The sequence below is a fragment of the Struthio camelus genome, chromosome 1 (genome assembly GCF_040807025.1).
Source record: "Struthio camelus isolate bStrCam1 chromosome 1, bStrCam1.hap1, whole genome shotgun sequence".
Lineage (NCBI taxonomy): Eukaryota > Metazoa > Chordata > Aves > Struthioniformes > Struthionidae > Struthio > Struthio camelus.
The window spans coordinates 25484984-25503668 of NC_090942.1; the positions used below are offsets into that span (position 1 = coordinate 25484984).

The following is an 18685-nucleotide window of genomic DNA, read 5'->3' on the forward strand; positions in this document are numbered from 1 at the left end:
ATAGAAAGATTAGTCTAGACTAAGAGGAATCCTCTATTAGTCTACAGCTCCTTTACCCCTCTCTAAGACATGCCAAGAAGGGTGGGAACATGATAAGGACATCTTTGTACTGTAGCGTTTGAGAACCGTGTATTCTGTTGCTCTATCCAGTGTATGAGGCAAACGCCCTCCAACATTGGTCAAAGAAGCCTGTAGGATATTCTGAGGGGTAGCCTGGCAGAAACATCATGTAGACCGAGAGAGCCCAAAGGCCGTCTGTGAACCGTTTTTCTTTTCTATCCCTAGTCGTTCATCTTCAAGGCTGAGTGAAATTTGTCCATTTTCCCTTCCCTGGCAATCCATAATAGAAAATACAGTAATGGAGGAAATGTGTCATGCTTTGAGGAAAGTAAATATTCTGTTTTAGGGGGGAACATGCTTGGCTGTTTTGAAAAACTTTCAGCACCGGTGTAGCAGGAGATGAAGAAAGGCAAGATATCTGTGTTATAATAATGAGAGATCCATTATGTAATCTGCCAGAACAGTCAAAGTTATTCAGGGGCAGTACCCTGAACGTTCATGTTAGACAAAATTTTGTCATTCATCTGTAATATCTAAAGAGGGAATGAATATGCTTGAGTCTATGCTGAGGCCAGGTGGGGAAAAAGATACAAAGGCATGCCTGTTCCATGGGAGTGGTTTGTTTTATGGAAAGCTCAAAACTGTCAGGCAACGGAGCCCCCAAAAGAAATCAGAAAATAGAGATCTGCAGACTCTATTGTCGTATCACAAAGGCTCCTGTGCCATCTGTGATCCTGGCCATTACCTTCTCGATACTATACATGCCAACGTCCTCTGGAGAGTGCCCTGTGAAGCCAGTGCCCATTGACCTGAGCAAGGATTTGGAGCTTTGTTCTGCCCTGGACTGGTCACGCTCCAGTGGCCCTTGGTAGAGGCTGACCAGCCAGATGAGAAATCTCGTAGGTGATGTTTTGCTCTCCTGGCTGGTTAAGCAGCAGCTCCTTAGTGTTTTTAGGCTCTAGCTGACAGGTGCAGAGCTCATCCTCTTCTTGTTCTTCTTGTTAACAATGTGGCGGCATACCCACAATGGCAAAAACATGTTGATGCAGTGCCATGAAACTGGCTGTAACTTCTTTGGTAATGAAGGTGCTTCTTCGACCACTAAATGATATCAGCATCCATGGTTTTAATCATCTCACTGGTTGATACTCCTGACTACAGCACATGATCCAAAGTCTGGAAGCTGCCTAGGGACAAACAGTTTTTTAATTTAAGAATATCTATGGTGGGCAGCTTGTAGTCAGGAAATTTGACTCGTTTACACTGGAAAAATTTAGTCTTCTTTGTTTGCTTGCATTTTGTTATTTGAGAATTTTCACAAACTAACACTGTGACTGACTTCTTACAGGCTAGAAAAACACAAGCCAACAGACCTATAGAAACCAAAGGCAGGAAAGAAAAAAAGAAAAGAAAAAAAAAAGAGCTAGGAGTTGAACTTTCCTAATATTTAGTACTTCTGTGTAGTCAAAATTGTCCTACTTAATGCTATTGTTCTTTTTTTAAAGGCAATTGGCAAAATATAAGTGATGAGCAGGTAAGCCTTAAACAGTGCAATACTTAGTTTCTACTTTTTGCTTTTTTAATTTTTGTAAAGTCTAGTTTTGACTGAAAAGGACTATGTCTTTGTATTTTCATGGTCTGAGTAAATAGGAGAAGAAAAATCACTCCTCTTTAGATGTAATGACACTTAAATTGAAGAGACGCTCAATAGTAAATCAAATGAATATGTTTATTTATATTGGGCCCTAATATAATGCTTATGGAGTAGAATAACTACATTACCTTATGTTTTCTTTTGTAGATATTTGTATGCTCTAGGGCAGAAGGTTTGGAAGAGGTGGAAAAAACGCTACTTTGTTCTTGTTCAGGTTAGTAATCTGCCAAATGAAGAGTGTGAAATTTCATTAAAATGAATACCAGTTCTCTTGCGTAGGGTTTCTGCAGCAACTTGTAAGTCAGTATCTTCGGGTACTGGAGCACAATTCTAAGCTTGTTATAGCACAGAGACTTCCCAGGATAATTTATTTAAATTTACATATTTAATAAGCAAAAGTGTCACTGAGTTTTACAAATACATAAAACAATCCGTACATTGAGAAATGTTTGAACCCAAACCTAGAAATTACAAGAGTGAAATTGTATCTTGAAATGTCTTGCTGACAGCTTTCTATCAGCACTCAGTTTAAAATAAAGTAATATTTTTAAGAAGTAGATTATATTTGTTTAATTTATTCTATTTCAACAATGATTTTCTGCCCTTAAAATTAAGTAATAGCAACAATATTTACTATTAAGCTCTTTTTCATAATTATTTTTTTAAAATAATGCTTTTTTGTTTTTCCTTGTAATATTAAATTGTGTAAAATATGATTGTGTAGTGTTTATAGAAAATCTAGTGCAGTAATTACTGTTGACCACAGAAATTTGCTGGGCTGATATTTCATAACTTTTTGTACAAATCCAGAACTGTAAGTATCTTCACATGCCAGTGAATGGTGACATTAACCTGTGACTAATAAATTTGGACTAGAAATGTAGATTTTCTGAGTGGTCAAACCTGAAAAGCCTCTTTTAAATCTTTGGAGACTCATTATTTTTTGTTTGTGCTTGTCTTCAGATTGCAGTTACAAATTTGATGTTTTGAATTTGTGGAGAAAGGCCCATTCTTCTGTGTGTCATTTGTTTTGCTGACAGAGAAGTGTTATGGTGATGATGTGAGTCTCCATAATCGTCATATGAAGGATGAAGCTTGTTAAGCAGAGACTTTTTTTTAAGAATGAAAGCTTCTAAAACTACTTTACAGAAGCCCTGATCCCTTTCCCTAGCATTCTGTCAGTCATACTTAGCTGGTCCTTTTCCTTTCCTACTCCTGAATCATGAAAATTGTAAGGATGTTAAGAAATCCTGAGTTAGTTCTTCAGTAAAGAAAAGCTGAGAGTATTTGCATCTTACTTTTGGTAAGGTTGAAGTCAGTATGGTGTTCTCACTGGCTTCAATGGAAATTGGCTGCCATATTGATAATTAATGAGTAATGGTTATAAGGTGAAATGGGATCATCCAGAAAAGTTAGTGAATTCATTTTGGCTCTGGTCTTACCAACGCTCCGTGTGAGGATATGAGGCATACTCATGAGTTTATTAAGATTAGCAGGAACTGAGGAGATCTCTTCCCAAGATGAAATTGCCTGTAAAGCATGGATATAAAGTGAAAATAACTTCTTAAAGTCCACTCCCTCCCCCCAAAAAATAGAATACTCCCTCATCCTACATTCTCGTCTTTCATACTCCTCCTACTTTGTATCCTACCTTTCATAAAAAGACCCGTTTACTTCTTCTGAGCCACAGACTGCAGCTGAGTTTTGAGGAAAGAAAAAAAAAAAAAACCCTAAGAGACCCATGGTCTTTTTGTGCATCTAATATTGGAGACAACTGGGAGAACAGTTGATTCCAGCCAATCATCTGCTATCTTCTACTTTCTATTCTCAAATTGAAATATCGTGGGAGAATATTACAGGAATTTTCCAGCTGTGATGGGATTTAGACATCACTATTTCATTTTAAAACAGCTACCAAGCTCAATAAGGCTATATAAAAGATACTGCATTAAATCAATCTTGATTGTCTGGGCAGCTCTGGCTCATTTATATAATCTACCTGTTACTTACACTGACAATATGCTGAAGCTGACACGTGTGAAATAAGCATTCAGGAAGCCTGTTGTATTGATTTATTATTGACATGTTGACGATTCTTCTTCTATAGCTTAACTTTTAGCTTATGTTGAGCTACATTAAGGATATGACATTCAGTTGTAAGAGAGAGGCTATCAAGGTGATTTACATGTGTTTTTGAAATCTGACTGTAGTGTGAAATTGGATGAATAATGTTGATTTTTCAGGAGAGTGATTGCTGCATGAGTTAGAAGTTATTGGTCATTCATGAAGCAGCAGCTCAATGTTATAGGAAGGTTATAGGGTCTGGAAATTTTAATGACTTTGTTATATTTACTGTTTTTCCTTTTACAATCCAGTCACTTCTCTAGAAGGTTATCCATTTCAAAACGGGAAGAGACGGGGATATGATGTGTTCAGTAAGAAGCCACAGCTGGGCATGCAATATTTAACTTGTTTATCATCTGATATCTTCCTTCATTAATCTAAATACAGATTCACTTTTGTCACTTTAATTTCATCTGTTCTGAAGTTTGAGAAGCCAGCTGTTTGTTTAATTGATACTTGTTTTTTAAACATCCTAGATATGCAGGCTAGTTCATGCTGTCTTTCTAATGGCTGTCAGGGGGAGATTTGACTTTAATTATTTTGAGAAAGTAAAAGTTCTAAGATTTAATCTTGTATGTTTTAGTTGAGACTAAGTGAAAACTTAAATAGATATATGCAAACACACATACAAAAGATTCGCCCGAATGCAGTTCTGAATATACAAGTGTATGGATAATAGTGGTGGCTGAAGGGGAGAAGTGCGCAACAAATGGACAAGGGAAGGAGGAGTGAAAGTGAGACCATACATTTTTAATGTGGACTTGCCTGGTTTGAACTGCTTTCTTAGAATACAAGTGAAGACTCATCGCTATTGCAGTCAGATTTTGTATTGAAATAAAGTAGGGAAGGAGATGAAGTTTGCCGAAAACACAAAGATTTGGGAAAAGTTAAACATTATGGAGAATGGATCACTGTTCTCCTATTTGAAATTCATATTATTAAAAATAATAAATAATTTATGTTATTACACAATATACAGAATACTATTATTATTATATTGCATGATACATTGTTATATATTATTTTATACAAACTGTTTTATAATAAATATTATATAATAAAATAATATTTACTTTCGTAAGAAAGAAAGGTTATGTTTCCGAGTAGAAGCGCAAAGCTCAAACTTTAGGATGAGGGATCATGGTAGAAAGGTAAGCACAAAATCTGAAACAGATAGTGACATCATAATAGATCAGTAGCTGAATATAAGCAACCAGTGTACATATTTATGGTTGATTGTTGTGCCCAGGGTCCAAAGTAGAGGGGAGAGCAGGCAAATATGATTCTTATTCCATGTTCTGGGCTCAGCAGCTCATCCACGAGAAGGATTTGCCAAGCTTTGAGTGCAACAGAAGCTGGGAGAGGCTGCTGCTTCAGCTACTACTAGAGAAGCTACTGCTTCTTCAGCCAGAGTTTCTGGGGCGTTGTAGCTCCTGATCAGCTTCCTGTTGTTGAGCTGACCTGCCCTTCTGTGTTCATCTCCCCAAACAGCAGATACTCCCACTCCTGGGCGTCAGAAGGGCTGGGTTCAGCGGCTCCCCAGCTACGGGGTCCACCAGTCAGCTGGCCAGGGACCACGGTGATGGGCACAAAGCTCTTCCTCACAGGCTGAACAGCGTATTTCCACCCCTAGTGAAGCTGCTCATTTTCAGGTTTCTGTGTATATCTGTCTGCCCTGTATTCATGGGTTTGCTGTTGGTCTTCCACTTTGTTACAAAGTCAGTAAAATGGCTAGTATTCAGGTGTTTGGATCTATTAAAATTATGAAATTCAGGTAAATGCAGTTATAGGATGGAGATTTCCTTTTCTACTCTCAAACAGTGCTATTTAAGAAGGCAACTTGATTCTGTTTTTGGCTGAAAACGTGTTCTACGTAATCCTAATTTTGAATATCCGTTATTGTATCAACTATTGATATTTATTTGCTGAATTCTAAGGGGAAACTACCTAGAGCTCCATTGACTAAAAAATATGCTTGAACAGTCATGCTTCTATTTTAAAAAGCATTCTTTTGGATTCTGCTGCTAGTGTTTTATATCTCCTCTTACGCAGCTGAGAGCAGCCACAGTCAATGATGAGGCAAAAGGTTAAAGAGATTGCGAATGTGATCAAATGAGACAAGTTCTGTATTTCCTTATTTTGTAGGATTTTTTTTTTCCCTTCTAGAGGTTTTTTTTTTTTCTTCTTTCCGTTGGTGGATAGGCTTTAAAATTTCTCAACAAATTATGAAATGTCTTATTTTTACATGAATACCTTCTCAGTAAATTGTTGTTTTAAAATATCAGAATGCATTTCAAATCTATTTACAAAAATAAAATCAATGTCATTATAATCCCTTTCTTATAATGCTGGTATGATTAAAAAATGAGCAAAGACGTGTAGCCTAGATCATCCACAACCTTATCTTCAAAAATGTAAAGTGGCTGAAGAAATCTGAAAAAAATAAAGATGCATGCATTTTCCCAATTAGTGGCTACTAACTTCCTTTCTGATGGCTCAGCTTATCTATGTAGTGTGGTTTCATGGAGTTACTGAAATGCAAATTTTAGTGATATGGATGTCTGCTAGGTTATTTCAGCTGACAGAATAGAATAATTTGATAAATGTTTTTTACTGCAACATCAGACATCAAAAATTAAATCTGTAGGTTGAATTTACAAGAGAGGGTGAAGAGAGAGCTCTCATGAAATGCAGTGATACTGCGAAGGATTGGAAGGTATATTATTAACCAATAGCTCCCTCTGTGGTGTTTGTACACTAGGACAAATCTGGTTCTTGGGCACATAAACAAGGTAAGCTCAAACATAACAGAGGTGATATTGCTCCTGTGCATAGGACTAATGGCAAGATTAGTAGCCGAGCCTAGGTCTAATATCTGTAGCAAGTGTTGAAAATTAGAATAAATGAGATTTTAAAAAAGAAACAAAAATTAAAAAAACAAAACAAAAAAATAGTCTGGAAAACTTGCCTTATAATAAATAATAAAACTTGAGAAGCTCTATTTAGTCAGCCAACATGGGGAAAAAATTTAAGAAGATGACTTAATCATGTTGAATGAGTATTTAAATTGAAGAGGTGCTTTGAATAATAAATGACTCTTTAGCAGAAAAATGAGTAATGATCAAATCATATGTCTGATACTAGAGCTAGACAAATTCAGACGAAATATAGGACATATTTTTAATTGTAGGGATAGCTAACAGTGGAACAATTTATCTTGGGATGTGATAGATTGTTCATCATTTAAAAACTCTGAACCAAAATACAGTACTTTTCTAAGATACATGCATGAAAGCATAGAAACTATATGCATAAAATCAGAAGTTGCAATATATGTCCCATAAAACTAGCTCATTTTAATTAATGATGTGGAATATTTCTATTTAGTTTGTCTTTACTATAGATATCTGCTGTGAATCTGAAGAATTAGTTCATCCTTTGGGGCCTGGTTGCAATTTTAGAGAGAGAGGTGTTATACTTGTTCCTTTCACTTGTACGCTCTGTGGAGAGCGTACAGTCACTATATGCCGCATACACATAGCATAGCATGATCCAGTTTTGTGAAAGATTCTCAAAATAAATGTAGCAAAAGACCCCAAATACCTAAAACAATGCAATATTTTCAGAGCATTATGCAGATAATAATCACACACCTTCCATTTTTATTTTCCATATATATATCAGTCTTTTACACAAAGAGTCAAATGTCTTTTATCAATAGCAGTTGAAGTCATTGTATTTTGAGGTGCAGCAGTGTGCAGGTACAACACCCACTAAAATATGAATTAAGCGGAAGTCAGCTGTTGAAATTTGACTTCAGAAAGGATAAATCTTGAAATTATAGCCAAAGCAATCAATCTAGGTAACAGTTAGCTGAGCAATCAGCAACTGAGATAAAGCTAGTCCATCCTCTATCAGAGGATCCTTGTATAATTTGGCAAACCTAGGAAGTGATGTTGTCATTCTAAAGAAGTTAACAAGATCTTACCAGTGAGTTGACCAGACATCCTACAGTCCTGGGAGCCTGGAGATGGGAGCTGTAGAGGCCTGTGAAAATTCAGTTCCTTTAAGTCTCAAGTGTTCACAGATTGGGAAGCACCTTATTCTGATCACCTTTTATGTCTTTCCAGCTCTTTGTTTAAAGCTGGTAACACCTCAGTTTCTTTCAGTGATTGCATTTCCTCCCTCAGCTGTTACATTCCTTTCCTTATCTTTCCAATCACTTTTTCCCTAGCTCTTCTTATCATCCACTGTTCTGTCTATGGAGTCTTAAATCACATGGTGACAGATATTCTTCTCTTTACTTTTTTTTTGTGTATGTGAAAGTAGTCAATCAGAAGTAACTTACGTTGTTGTTCATGGCAGCTGCAAGCTGCTTGACCTTCCCAGTGCCGTATCCAATGAGCTAAACAACATAGGCATGGGTTTGAATGCAGATGGGAAAGATGTGGAAACTAGACCTTTTAAAATCAAACTGAAAGTTCTGGTATTTACTGTGTTGAACTAGAATTGCCCAGATTATGTGTTCATGCTTTCAGCTGCATGATAATTGTTCTGGCAGTCCCTCTGCAAAGAGTACTTTTATACAGAACAGTCTTTTTTCCTCTAGCTTCATGGAATACAGGACTTTTTCTGTCACACGGTAGACTGAGCAGTTTGATCAATACCAAATATTTTCCCTAACAGTACCTGGTTTGCTTCCTTTCAATTTTTCTTAAAGCCATACCTCAAAATATACCACATTCCAGAAAATTGCAAGCTGGTGTGGTTTTGGCTTTTCTTCTTCCTTTTGGCAGGAAGGAGAATGAATACGGACGTTTTTACATGGTATAAAATATTTCTCAAAAAACTATTTTTGATTTCTTTTGCCCTACTGAGAGCTAATGTACACAGGGGCACATATGATATGCAACATTAGCCCTTTGACTCCTGTCGAGTAAAGCTATGGAATGAAATTCAGCAATTAAGAACTCCTTTCTTACTCAGGTTAGCCAGTACACATTTGCAATGTGCAGTTACAGAGAAAAGAAATCTGAGCCTCAGGAACTGATGCAACTCGAAGGATATACTGTGGATTATACAGCTCCTCACACAGGTACTTTTCATGATTTTGAAGTATGACGTGTTTGTGTAAAACAGCGGATTCACTTTACTCATTTTGATCTTCCAGCTAACAACACCAAGGTTATTTTTTCCTGCACCAGAAGATTTTGCGATTATTCTTGTAAGATTTTCTAGTGTGAAAAATCATGCTTTTAAAAGAATCTTGTTATAAGAAGAAATAACAGTAAACTCACACTAAGGTTGTCTGAAATGTTATAAAGCTGTGTGTAATACAAAGAAAAAAAAGTAAATTCTAATCAGTCTTTCCCTTTTCTCTCTGTTTTTGGTGGTAGAGTCACATGTGGCATTGTATTGTAAAGTATATTCCTAAATGATTTAGAAAAGAAGGTGAATAATGATAGTGCTTGCTAAAGACAAGTTACTCAGAGTAATCAAAAACAGAACAGAAGATATCAGAAAAACTACATAACTTAGCAATAAAATGGCAGAGGGAAATCAAAGTTACGGAAGTAGAGAAAAAAACTTTGACTATGCCTACATAGGGGAGGGTTATGAATTAGCTATCCTCATGTAAGAGACCTTTAAGTTATTGAAGACTGCTCTTTGAAAACATTGACTCAATGTTTAGAATAACTGCAAAGGCAAACAGAATGCTTAGAAGGTATTTGGAAACCCTGAATAACAAAAACAAAACATAACATAAAAAAATCTCTTGTGCAGCCACAGATTGAACATTCTGTACTGTTTTGGTTATCCTCTCTCAAAAGGAAATATGAGCGCCAAAAAAAGTCCCAGCAAAGGAGCAGCAGAGGTGATAGAAGCATGGAGCTGCTTTTGTTCAATAAGAGATTAAGTAGATGGCGATTTCCAGCTAAGAAAGCGATGTCTTGAAGGAGGATATAATAGAGTAACATAAAATTACATATGGTATGGGGAAGATGAATAAAGAATTCATTTTTCATTGTTGCTCTCCGCACAAGAATGGGGGGCACCAGTCAAAATTACCAGGCCACCTGATAATTGTACAAAAATGTTTGATTGTTTTTCCAAGAAGCCTAATTAAATAATAAAACTCATTGAATAGAAACTGAAAGTATAAAGGGGTTCAGAAAGCGGTTCTTTAATGGAAAAAACCATCCAATAGAAAAAAACAAACATGGTCTATGAAACTATTTAATCCCTTGGCTTCTGTGTTTATTCTTGCTGTATTTGTTACTTCGATGTGTTACCATCTAATCCCTATAGCTTTTGATTTTATCATATTGCCTGATCACAAATACCTGTAGAATTTGTGTTTTGTTTTAATATCCTCCCCCCGACACACACATAGAAGAAAACCAATTAATTAACCTACTAAACATTAATGGTTAACCAAAAGTAACTTATACGTATTAACATTACCTTCCTGTCTCCTGCTCCAGGTCTTCAAGGTGGTCGAATGTTTTTCAATGCTGTTAAAGAAGGCGATACAGTAATATTTGCCAGTGACGATGAGCAGGATAGAATACTGTGGGTTCAAGCGATGTACAGAGCCACAGGTCAATCGTATAAACCTGTTCCTGCAAGCCAGGCTCAGAAGATGAATCCTAAAGGAGGAAATGTCAATACAGATATATCCCCACTTTGTAAGTTCCTTGTTTTTTGCAGGGGAGAGGGGTTTGTTTTGTTTTTAGTAGGTAATATGTAGTGGAGATTAATTAAGCAAAACTAATTCACTAGGAAAATGTACATAGTAGTTTGTTGCTAGCCAGCTCTTTACCTCAGATTATAATTACCAGCCAAGGAAATCCTGACTTGAAGGTCATTGTTTTTATTATAATCCAAGAAAATATGACAATTAGCTTCATGTTCATTACAGCTGACCCACATATTACCATGGAGATGGTTGTTCGGTGTACATTATATTTTTCAGTATTCTGCCAGTGTAGTGTTGAATAGACAAGCATCAATTTACTCTCAGAATTTCATAGATTTAGGTCAGCTTTATTATGCATTTATTTATGTGTTTATATATATATAAACCTCAAAATTGCAATGGAGACTTCATAGTAGTATTAAACTATACTAATTCAGGTTTAAGATTTCCTCATTTTTCTTTGATAAAAATACAGCTAGAAAGGAAAATCAAGATACATAGCACATATTCAGCACATATTTTTTTTTTCGTATAATCTGTTTTAAAGTATTCTATCACATAGATGTCTGCACGTAGGAAACATATATGACTTTTTGTTTTGGGGCTAGGAGGAGCAATTTTTCTGTCCTATAAAGCTAATGTGATCCAAGGATTTTTGTAATAGCCATCAAGTGTCTACAATATCATATGAGTTTATATAGTAATCTTTCTTCAGTATCTTCTGTATATGTCTGTATATGTAGAGTGATAGAGGGGAGACACCTGTTGAAGCTCAGCTTGGTTTAATATCCAAAGTGTGTAGCATTCTGACTTCAAACAACTCTCCTCTGTCAGTCATGCTATCACTTGATCTCAAGTCTTTCATCCGTCCTGTGATTTCTTGTTATGTCATTAGGAGACAGTAAAATGCATTGATTAAACTGAGAAATAGCCAGCCAAAATCCTGACTGGGTTGTAAAGAAAATTGAAAAAAACATGCCTTACGTCACAAAAGTATTGATGCCTTTTGGATTTTTAATCTGAAACAGTTTGAGAGCGTGAAATAGCCAGGCAGCACAATGGGGTGTTAGAGTGAAGTATTTTGCAGAAAAGAGGCAATGCTACTGAAGCAAAGGCGGGGCAACAGCAGGAGGGTGTTTCTACCCATCTCCTCTCAAATAGCTGACTCTAAACTGGATTCTGGGCAGTATCTTGTGTCACCCTCCTAGCATTACTAGTTCGTGTGCATCAGCCAGAAAGCATAAAAGTAGTGACCCTAGTTAGAAACAGCCAAGAAATTACTCTTCTTCTGGGACGCTGTGATTACATGGAAGTGAAAGGAACTAGAAAACACTGAGCTCATGGCAAGGAAGGTTGGCAGCCTTGGATACCAAGCTAAGTTACTGAACTTGATGAGCAGGGAAAGGTGTGAACGTAATTTATACTTACTTGGAAGTCTGAGAAGCAGATATAAAAAAAGAGGAATTTAGAACAGTCTTACACTGCACCGAGTCAGAAAAGATGCACTAGAAGTTTATACACTATGAATTCAGAATGCTTCCACCTGGAAGCCCACGTGGGGCCCATACTGCTCTGAGTGAAAAACTCAGAGTCTTCAAAAAACAAATTAAAAAGTCTTATTCTACATATGTATGGAGCAGCAAGCATGTTGCGAAGCTGAGATACAAAGAACAGTGGTAGGTTTGGGTATAGTATGTTTTCAGACATGATAATGATAAAGAATAGAAAAACAAGTCTCACATATCTTGATTTTTACCTTAGACAGTTAGAGTGACTGCCATTCTTGGGTGGAATAAAAAATGCAGTTTGTTTTAAAGGCAGTTTAAGGGAAACTCAAAAGCTTTAAAGCATCATGTATTTTTCTCTCGTGTTGAGGTATCAACTTGCACAATTTGATATGATGAACCACATATATATCAGAAATTAGGGTTTAAAACATTGGTTGCTATTAGTTTTAATACACTTCAATGTCAGCATTTTGTAATTAATTCATAAAATTCCTCGCAATAGAGTAACTAAAATGAAATTTAAGTTAATTTGAAGTTTAGGCTTAAAAGAATCAGTATTTGACTGATTTCTATAATAAATCCAATTCTACCTGCATGAGGAAAATTTTGTTCTTACATCATCTCATGCACTTGAGGGAGAAACGGATATAATGAAATGAACCAGTTTTTAAGAAACTGCAAAAACTAGGGTTTACAGATATAAAATGCTTATATCATTTTCTAAGGCTCCTGCTTCTTTTACATGTGCTGTGCTGACTTTCTTGGGGACAAAGATTACTCCTAAGAAGAATCTGTATCTGACTTTTTGTCAGAGTTCAATAATATTTTCAGTTTCCTGAGAAGTTCATTCTTTTTTCCCCTAGCAAAAATGTTTGTACAAAGTTGAGATTATTTTATTTTTAATGAAGATATGAAGTCAGGTATTTGAGAGCTAATTCACATATTAACTGAAACTCTTTTTCATTTTTTCTGCTTTGCTATATGCTACATTTATGACCAGAGAACTATTTTTTTATGTAGCTTATTTTTCAGTTAATGCAACATGTAAACATTTCCAACCAATGCAAGATCACATTGTTTTCATTCTGAAATTATATCACAACAGAACAGAAAACAAACTAGAACTGTCTAAAATAAATGTAATTTAATAATATTCAGGCCTTGAAAGTCTGTCGTAATCTTGCTCATCCTTTAGGAACCTAGGAAATGCAACTTAGCTGTCCTGATACAATGTATAAAAAGAACCTGTAATAGCTTGAAAACATTTAGATATCCTTAAGCTCCTAGATGGAGAGAAAAACGACAAAATTCCTTAAGGGCTTTGTTCTTGTAAGCTGTAGTAGAATTATTTCTACAATCTATGCATGAGCAGTTAAGAAACCTCTCCTTTTATATATAAGGGGCTGTGTCTTTTGCAGTTATTACTACCTTGTTCCACATAAAATAATTCCTTACTAATTCCAGAACAACCCTCTCTCTTCTTTTTTTTTTTTTTTTGGAAGGGTACGCAGTGGCTCCTTGAGTGAAGACTGTCAATCAGTATTGGATGTATCTTTACATCTATTAAAAAATACATATAAAATACATATAAATAATATCTAAACTAAGACACCACCTTTGTTTAAGATCCTTTTGTTTGCTCTGTAGCACCTGCACTGGACCAGTAACTGTGTGTCAAATATCTAGAACTTGGTCCATCATAAATGTGATATACCTAAGGCTTCAGTATATGGCATAATTCTAGCAGCAACTATTTTAGAAGGACTAGAGTTACCTGAGAATATATTTTATATTTGCATTTTTTTTCATTGCAAGGGCAACTAAACTAATTTCTGTTTAATTTTTTTTTAAACAAACAGCGCTGCTTTGGTTTTAAAGGTGCTGGATAGATATGAGCTATAAAGCTTTGAGTTACAGTGCACCAGATTTTAACTACAAAGTACTTAGAGGAAATGAAGCATCCTTTAGTAAAGGAGAAATCTTTTGGGGTACTTCCACAAAACTTGCATAGTTGTTTTCCAAGCTTTCTCTTCCCTAGCCAGTTTTTTTAGGTTTCAAGTACTCTATGTTAGGATCAAGAGAGTCTCCTACCTGGATTAAGCTTCTGTGTTTGTTTTTAAAGGAGTCTACCATGTTAACTTTCTCCAAAATATTTTCCTTTTCCATGTCCAAATTCAGAGAAGCCAATTTTTTTTCCCAGTTCCCCTTCATGGCTCTGATATCTTTCCACATGAAACCTTTCCGTATACATATCCGCAGCTCTGAATGCATCAGAGCACAATGAAAACCCCATTTGTCTTTCCCTGCTGCTGAGTAGCTGGGCCTTGGTAAGGCAGAGGGAGGTAACTTGCTCTTTCAAAACCTCTTCCTACACACAATAATAGTCACTGAACCTTTGTAATAAAATTTTGCAATGCATTGTGTGGCTAACATTTGTTTCTTACAAAGTCAAAAATGAACCTTTTCAGGAGTTTTACTTCTGTCATATTCTTATCTAGGTTGCAATATGTTGTAGTAACCAAGATCTCTAATATGAAGACATTTGTATTTATCTGTAATGTCCAATTCAGTGCAGGCTTAAGATTACAAAACGCAGATTTTTTTTTGAAGTTTCATGTTTAGATTTTGTTAAAAGCTTACATTCCCTATAACTGAATTCTGCACTGAATTACATTTTTATCATTGCTTTCTGAAGATTTGTTTTGTTTGATTTACTGTTTCAGCCTTACCCTTAATCATACGATAATATAAGGTATATTCTCTTAAAATAAAAGCTTGGTTTACACCTAATTTGAAAAAGAATGTCATGAGCAACAAAAACATAAATATCGATTATTTTTTATTGTATTAGCAACTTTGTACAGACTTTGTACAAAAGAGTACTTAAAATAGAACGAACGAGCTCAAACTGCCTCAGAGCTGGATCAAAACAAACACATCACGTTTCACATTCCTGAAAAGGAACTATGCATGCTTTTATAATAAAACACTGAGGGTCTGATTGCTCTTCAGAGCAATTATTACAAATACAGAAAATGGCGGTGGTGTTCTTGTGTGTGCATAGCAGCAATATGCCAAAGACAAAGCTACAGATTCCTAACTGAACTGAATATGAACAGTGTCTTGTTAGTCATGCTGTGTAGCAGTTTAGGATTGTTCATATAGAGCATTCCGAAGAAATTTGATATTCTGCATTACCAATACGGTAAACACATTTAAGTGTGGTTCTGAAATCAAACTACTATTGCACCACTCCAGCTTATAAAAATGGATACTAATATATTTATTCAGTTCTGAGTATAGCAATTTGATGCTGCAGTTTTGTGGTATAAGGTGGCTCCAAAAAAAAAAGAAAAGTGAAGACAGGCTACTGTCAGCAATGGTAAAGAAAAAGAGACTGCTCTTCATTTCTGTTATAGTGACTAGGTGTGCTACAATCCAAAGGACAGAATGCTTAAGAAAACATAACAGTAGAAAAGTCAAAAATTTTCTGAAGGTTTCAAGGAAGGCATCAGAAAAAATTGGATTCGTCTGAGTCACACAAAGTTGCAAAGGTAATTGCCTTCTTAATGACTGATGTACTGGGAGATATATTCATACAGTTAGAAAAGCCAAAGAAGTAATGACCACTCTGTTAATAACTTGGTCATAACAAAGGAATAACAGCAGCATATGAGGGGATTTCCATATTTTAATGAGGCAACACAAAACCAAATATCATTCTGACTGTGTGTTCAGAGAGGGTCTCCTGGTGAAAATATCTACAGATCTAAAGGAGAAAGTTATTGAAAAACTGAGGTAGATAGGGAATCATGATGATAATTTTCCTCATCTCTCCTTTAGAATAATGTCACTTATCGAAACACCTCACAAAAGAAAAGTGATATAAATAGAGATTTTGCACAGATCAGTTGCAGCAGTTGTAAATAAATGGCAGGCCCGTGTACAAAACATGAAATTCTATTTAGTAAAGTACAGTTGTATCAAAGGGAGTCAAGTGCATAGGCTATCCATTAGTATTGCAAGACATCAATCCACTGAAGCAAAGTTGAAGACGTTTCCACATTAATTTATTATTTCTTCCAAATTTTATTTTTATCGCCCTCAGTCTTTCAAATGATTGTTATCTGTTTGGGGAAAAGTAGAATATGATTTACAGTAAGTTACTGGTGTCATAATACATATATACAAGGAATATCCTCAATTAATCTTATGGTGGCATGGTTCAGTTTTTGAATACTGGGTAATGGTCCTGTAACATAGTTCTTTCAAATAGTTCTGAGGTGTTTGTGTGTATATGTTCAGTTTATTCAGTCTTTTAAAAACAGACCAAAACAGAAGATATTTTTTATTTTACATAGTTTTATCAGCAATCTTGGCACCTTTACTCCCTGAAAGAGTGGAGTAGCTTCACTATCTCTGCATGGCCCCCTTCATCTTTGTGTCCTTTTCCAGCTTGCCTTCACCTACCCCCCATCTCTTATTTAATACTGAAAGCTTGATGCCAGCCTCCACCACCAACTCAAAAGGCAGTTAGTAGGTCATCTCTGTGCTTTCTGCTATGCTATTCAAAAACATACAAAAACCTCCTTTCTCTTCGAATCCCTGCTTTGGCAAATACTGGCATCCCGTTAGGGCACTGTTCCCAGCCCCATGATTGACCCAGGTTGGCCAATTGTTTTCTCTCATTCTGCACCTTGCCTCCATCTGTTGTTTGGTTTTCTCATATTTAAATTAGAAGGTCTTTGGGGCACAGATTGTCTCTTTTGGCTGTGTTTCTGAGTATGTAGCACTTCAGAGTCCTGGTCACTGATCAGGGGTTGAAAAGTTCCCAATGTAAGCTGTCACTCTCTGTATGCAGCAGCATTTGAAGGATTGTAATGCAAGTCTTTTTACAAAGAGGATGTACACCTTCATTTTCAACCAACCAGTTCTATCTTCTTCTATATCAGAGTCATAGTTGTTACCCTACTGCTCCCACTGTCTGAATCTTTTTAATCCCTGCAATGCTAGGTTTCTTATCTCTGCCTACTCTTATTTCTTGCTGGCCTGAATTAGTTCAAATTGCTTCCATGATGCTTAATCCCATGCAGGATGTCTCTGAGAACCACAGAAGGGAACAGGTCACCACTTTACAAGGCCAATGCCCGTAGTTCACCCTAGCACAGAGTAAAGGTTGCAAAAAATGTGCCTCCGCTTTTGGGCTGAAACTGGGCAGAGATGGTGCCTAGTGATTTCATTATCACTGGGAACCAAACAAGAATGTGATGTAAACATGGAGTTCTTAGTAGTCATAACTCAGTAAACTCTTAACCTGAGTAGGTGATGATTTTTATAGCTTTTGCAACTGGGCTAAAATTGGAAGTTTTTTGCAAAATTGGTAAAGGGCATATTCAGGATGCTGTTCTTCTAAAATGAATATCCTTGTCTAAAAGAACACCCAAAAGATTTGCTAAAACCTCTGAAATAGTTTTTCTAAGTCTTTACCGTGGGTTTAAAAGACACGTATAACACATTTTTTTCTGGCTTGATCTAGAAAATGGATGATATTTTCAGCTAACAGTTTCTATATGGTAAAATGCAGCTCAAAATAGACCAAGTAACATGGAAATATAAGCCAAAACAATGAGTCTGACAAAGTTAGAGACAACTGAAAGCAGGACAAAAAATTTTATTAGGAACGGAGAAAGTTAACTGTGGAAAAGCTAGAGAAGTATCATTCTACCAGAGTTCTCCACATTTCTTCTTCATGATATTTCCTAAGGTTGAGAATGTGTAGGGGTGAAAAAGGAATTATTTTTTTCTTTTCTTAACTCTATATCACTATGTAGCACTCGTTATGTCTTTTGCATTTGTATAGTTTGAACAGGGCATCTAAAATTCGTTTCTGTAGGTATTTGGAAAATATAGTCATTCTAATATTAATTCTAAAAAGTAGTGTGCTAATTAGCTTCTAAATCACAATCATATAGCATTCATTGTTCTTCCTTAATCCTCGATCTTCAGTCAATTTCTTAGATTATTTAAAAATTTTCCGTTCTGTTTCAAAAATATTTACTATTTCTCTTGTATGTATATCTTAATAGTAAAATAAGTTTTAATATATTACATTAGATCTATTTTTCTATTATTTTCTGTTGCCTACAGCTAGTAAAGGTAAGTTTTTAACTGTTTCTGAGTTTTTAGAATATATTTATTATCAGAACTTCTACTAATATTTGATTGACAATATTATTTAGACTGTTTGATTCACTTACAACAGATAGTAATGTCATGATTATTTTTTAGAATTAAATCTAGCAAGTATGTATATTTTAAAATAAATATTTTTGCTTATTACCAAATTATCCAAAAACAGATTCTGCTTTTTAGGCTCTATTAGCTCCAGTAGGTCACCTTCTGATAATCTAGATTATTGTATCAGACTGTTGACTCTGTGTTTCATTTGCAACATCAAATGTCCAGATTTCAAATTATCGAGAGAAACATCTTTTATAATTGTGTAATTAACCAGAGGAAAAGGTCGAGCCAGTTAACAGAGGTCCAGCTATGTTTAATTTACAGGAGAGCAGTGACTGAAAGAAATATTAATCCTATTTCTTTTCTGTAATCTGCCTTATTTTAAACAATGACTTGATA

General features: G+C 35.6%; 1 protein-coding gene across 15 annotated transcripts in view; it reads left to right on the forward strand.

The window, feature by feature from the left end:
- Positions 1-18685, forward strand: part of CADPS2 (calcium dependent secretion activator 2) — a 333791-nt gene that overhangs the window by 208543 nt on the left and 106563 nt on the right. For all 15 annotated transcript variants that reach the window (XR_011139141.1, XR_011139137.1, XM_068932158.1 and 12 more), the window contains 3 exons: positions 1862-1928; positions 8825-8933; positions 10324-10527. Coding sequence is in view for 13 of the 15 variants with exons in the window: in XM_068932158.1 (XP_068788259.1) it covers positions 1862-1928; positions 8825-8933; positions 10324-10527 (380 nt within the window). In the remaining 2 variants the exon portion in view is untranslated. The remainder of the gene's footprint in view (positions 1-1861; positions 1929-8824; positions 8934-10323; positions 10528-18685) is intronic.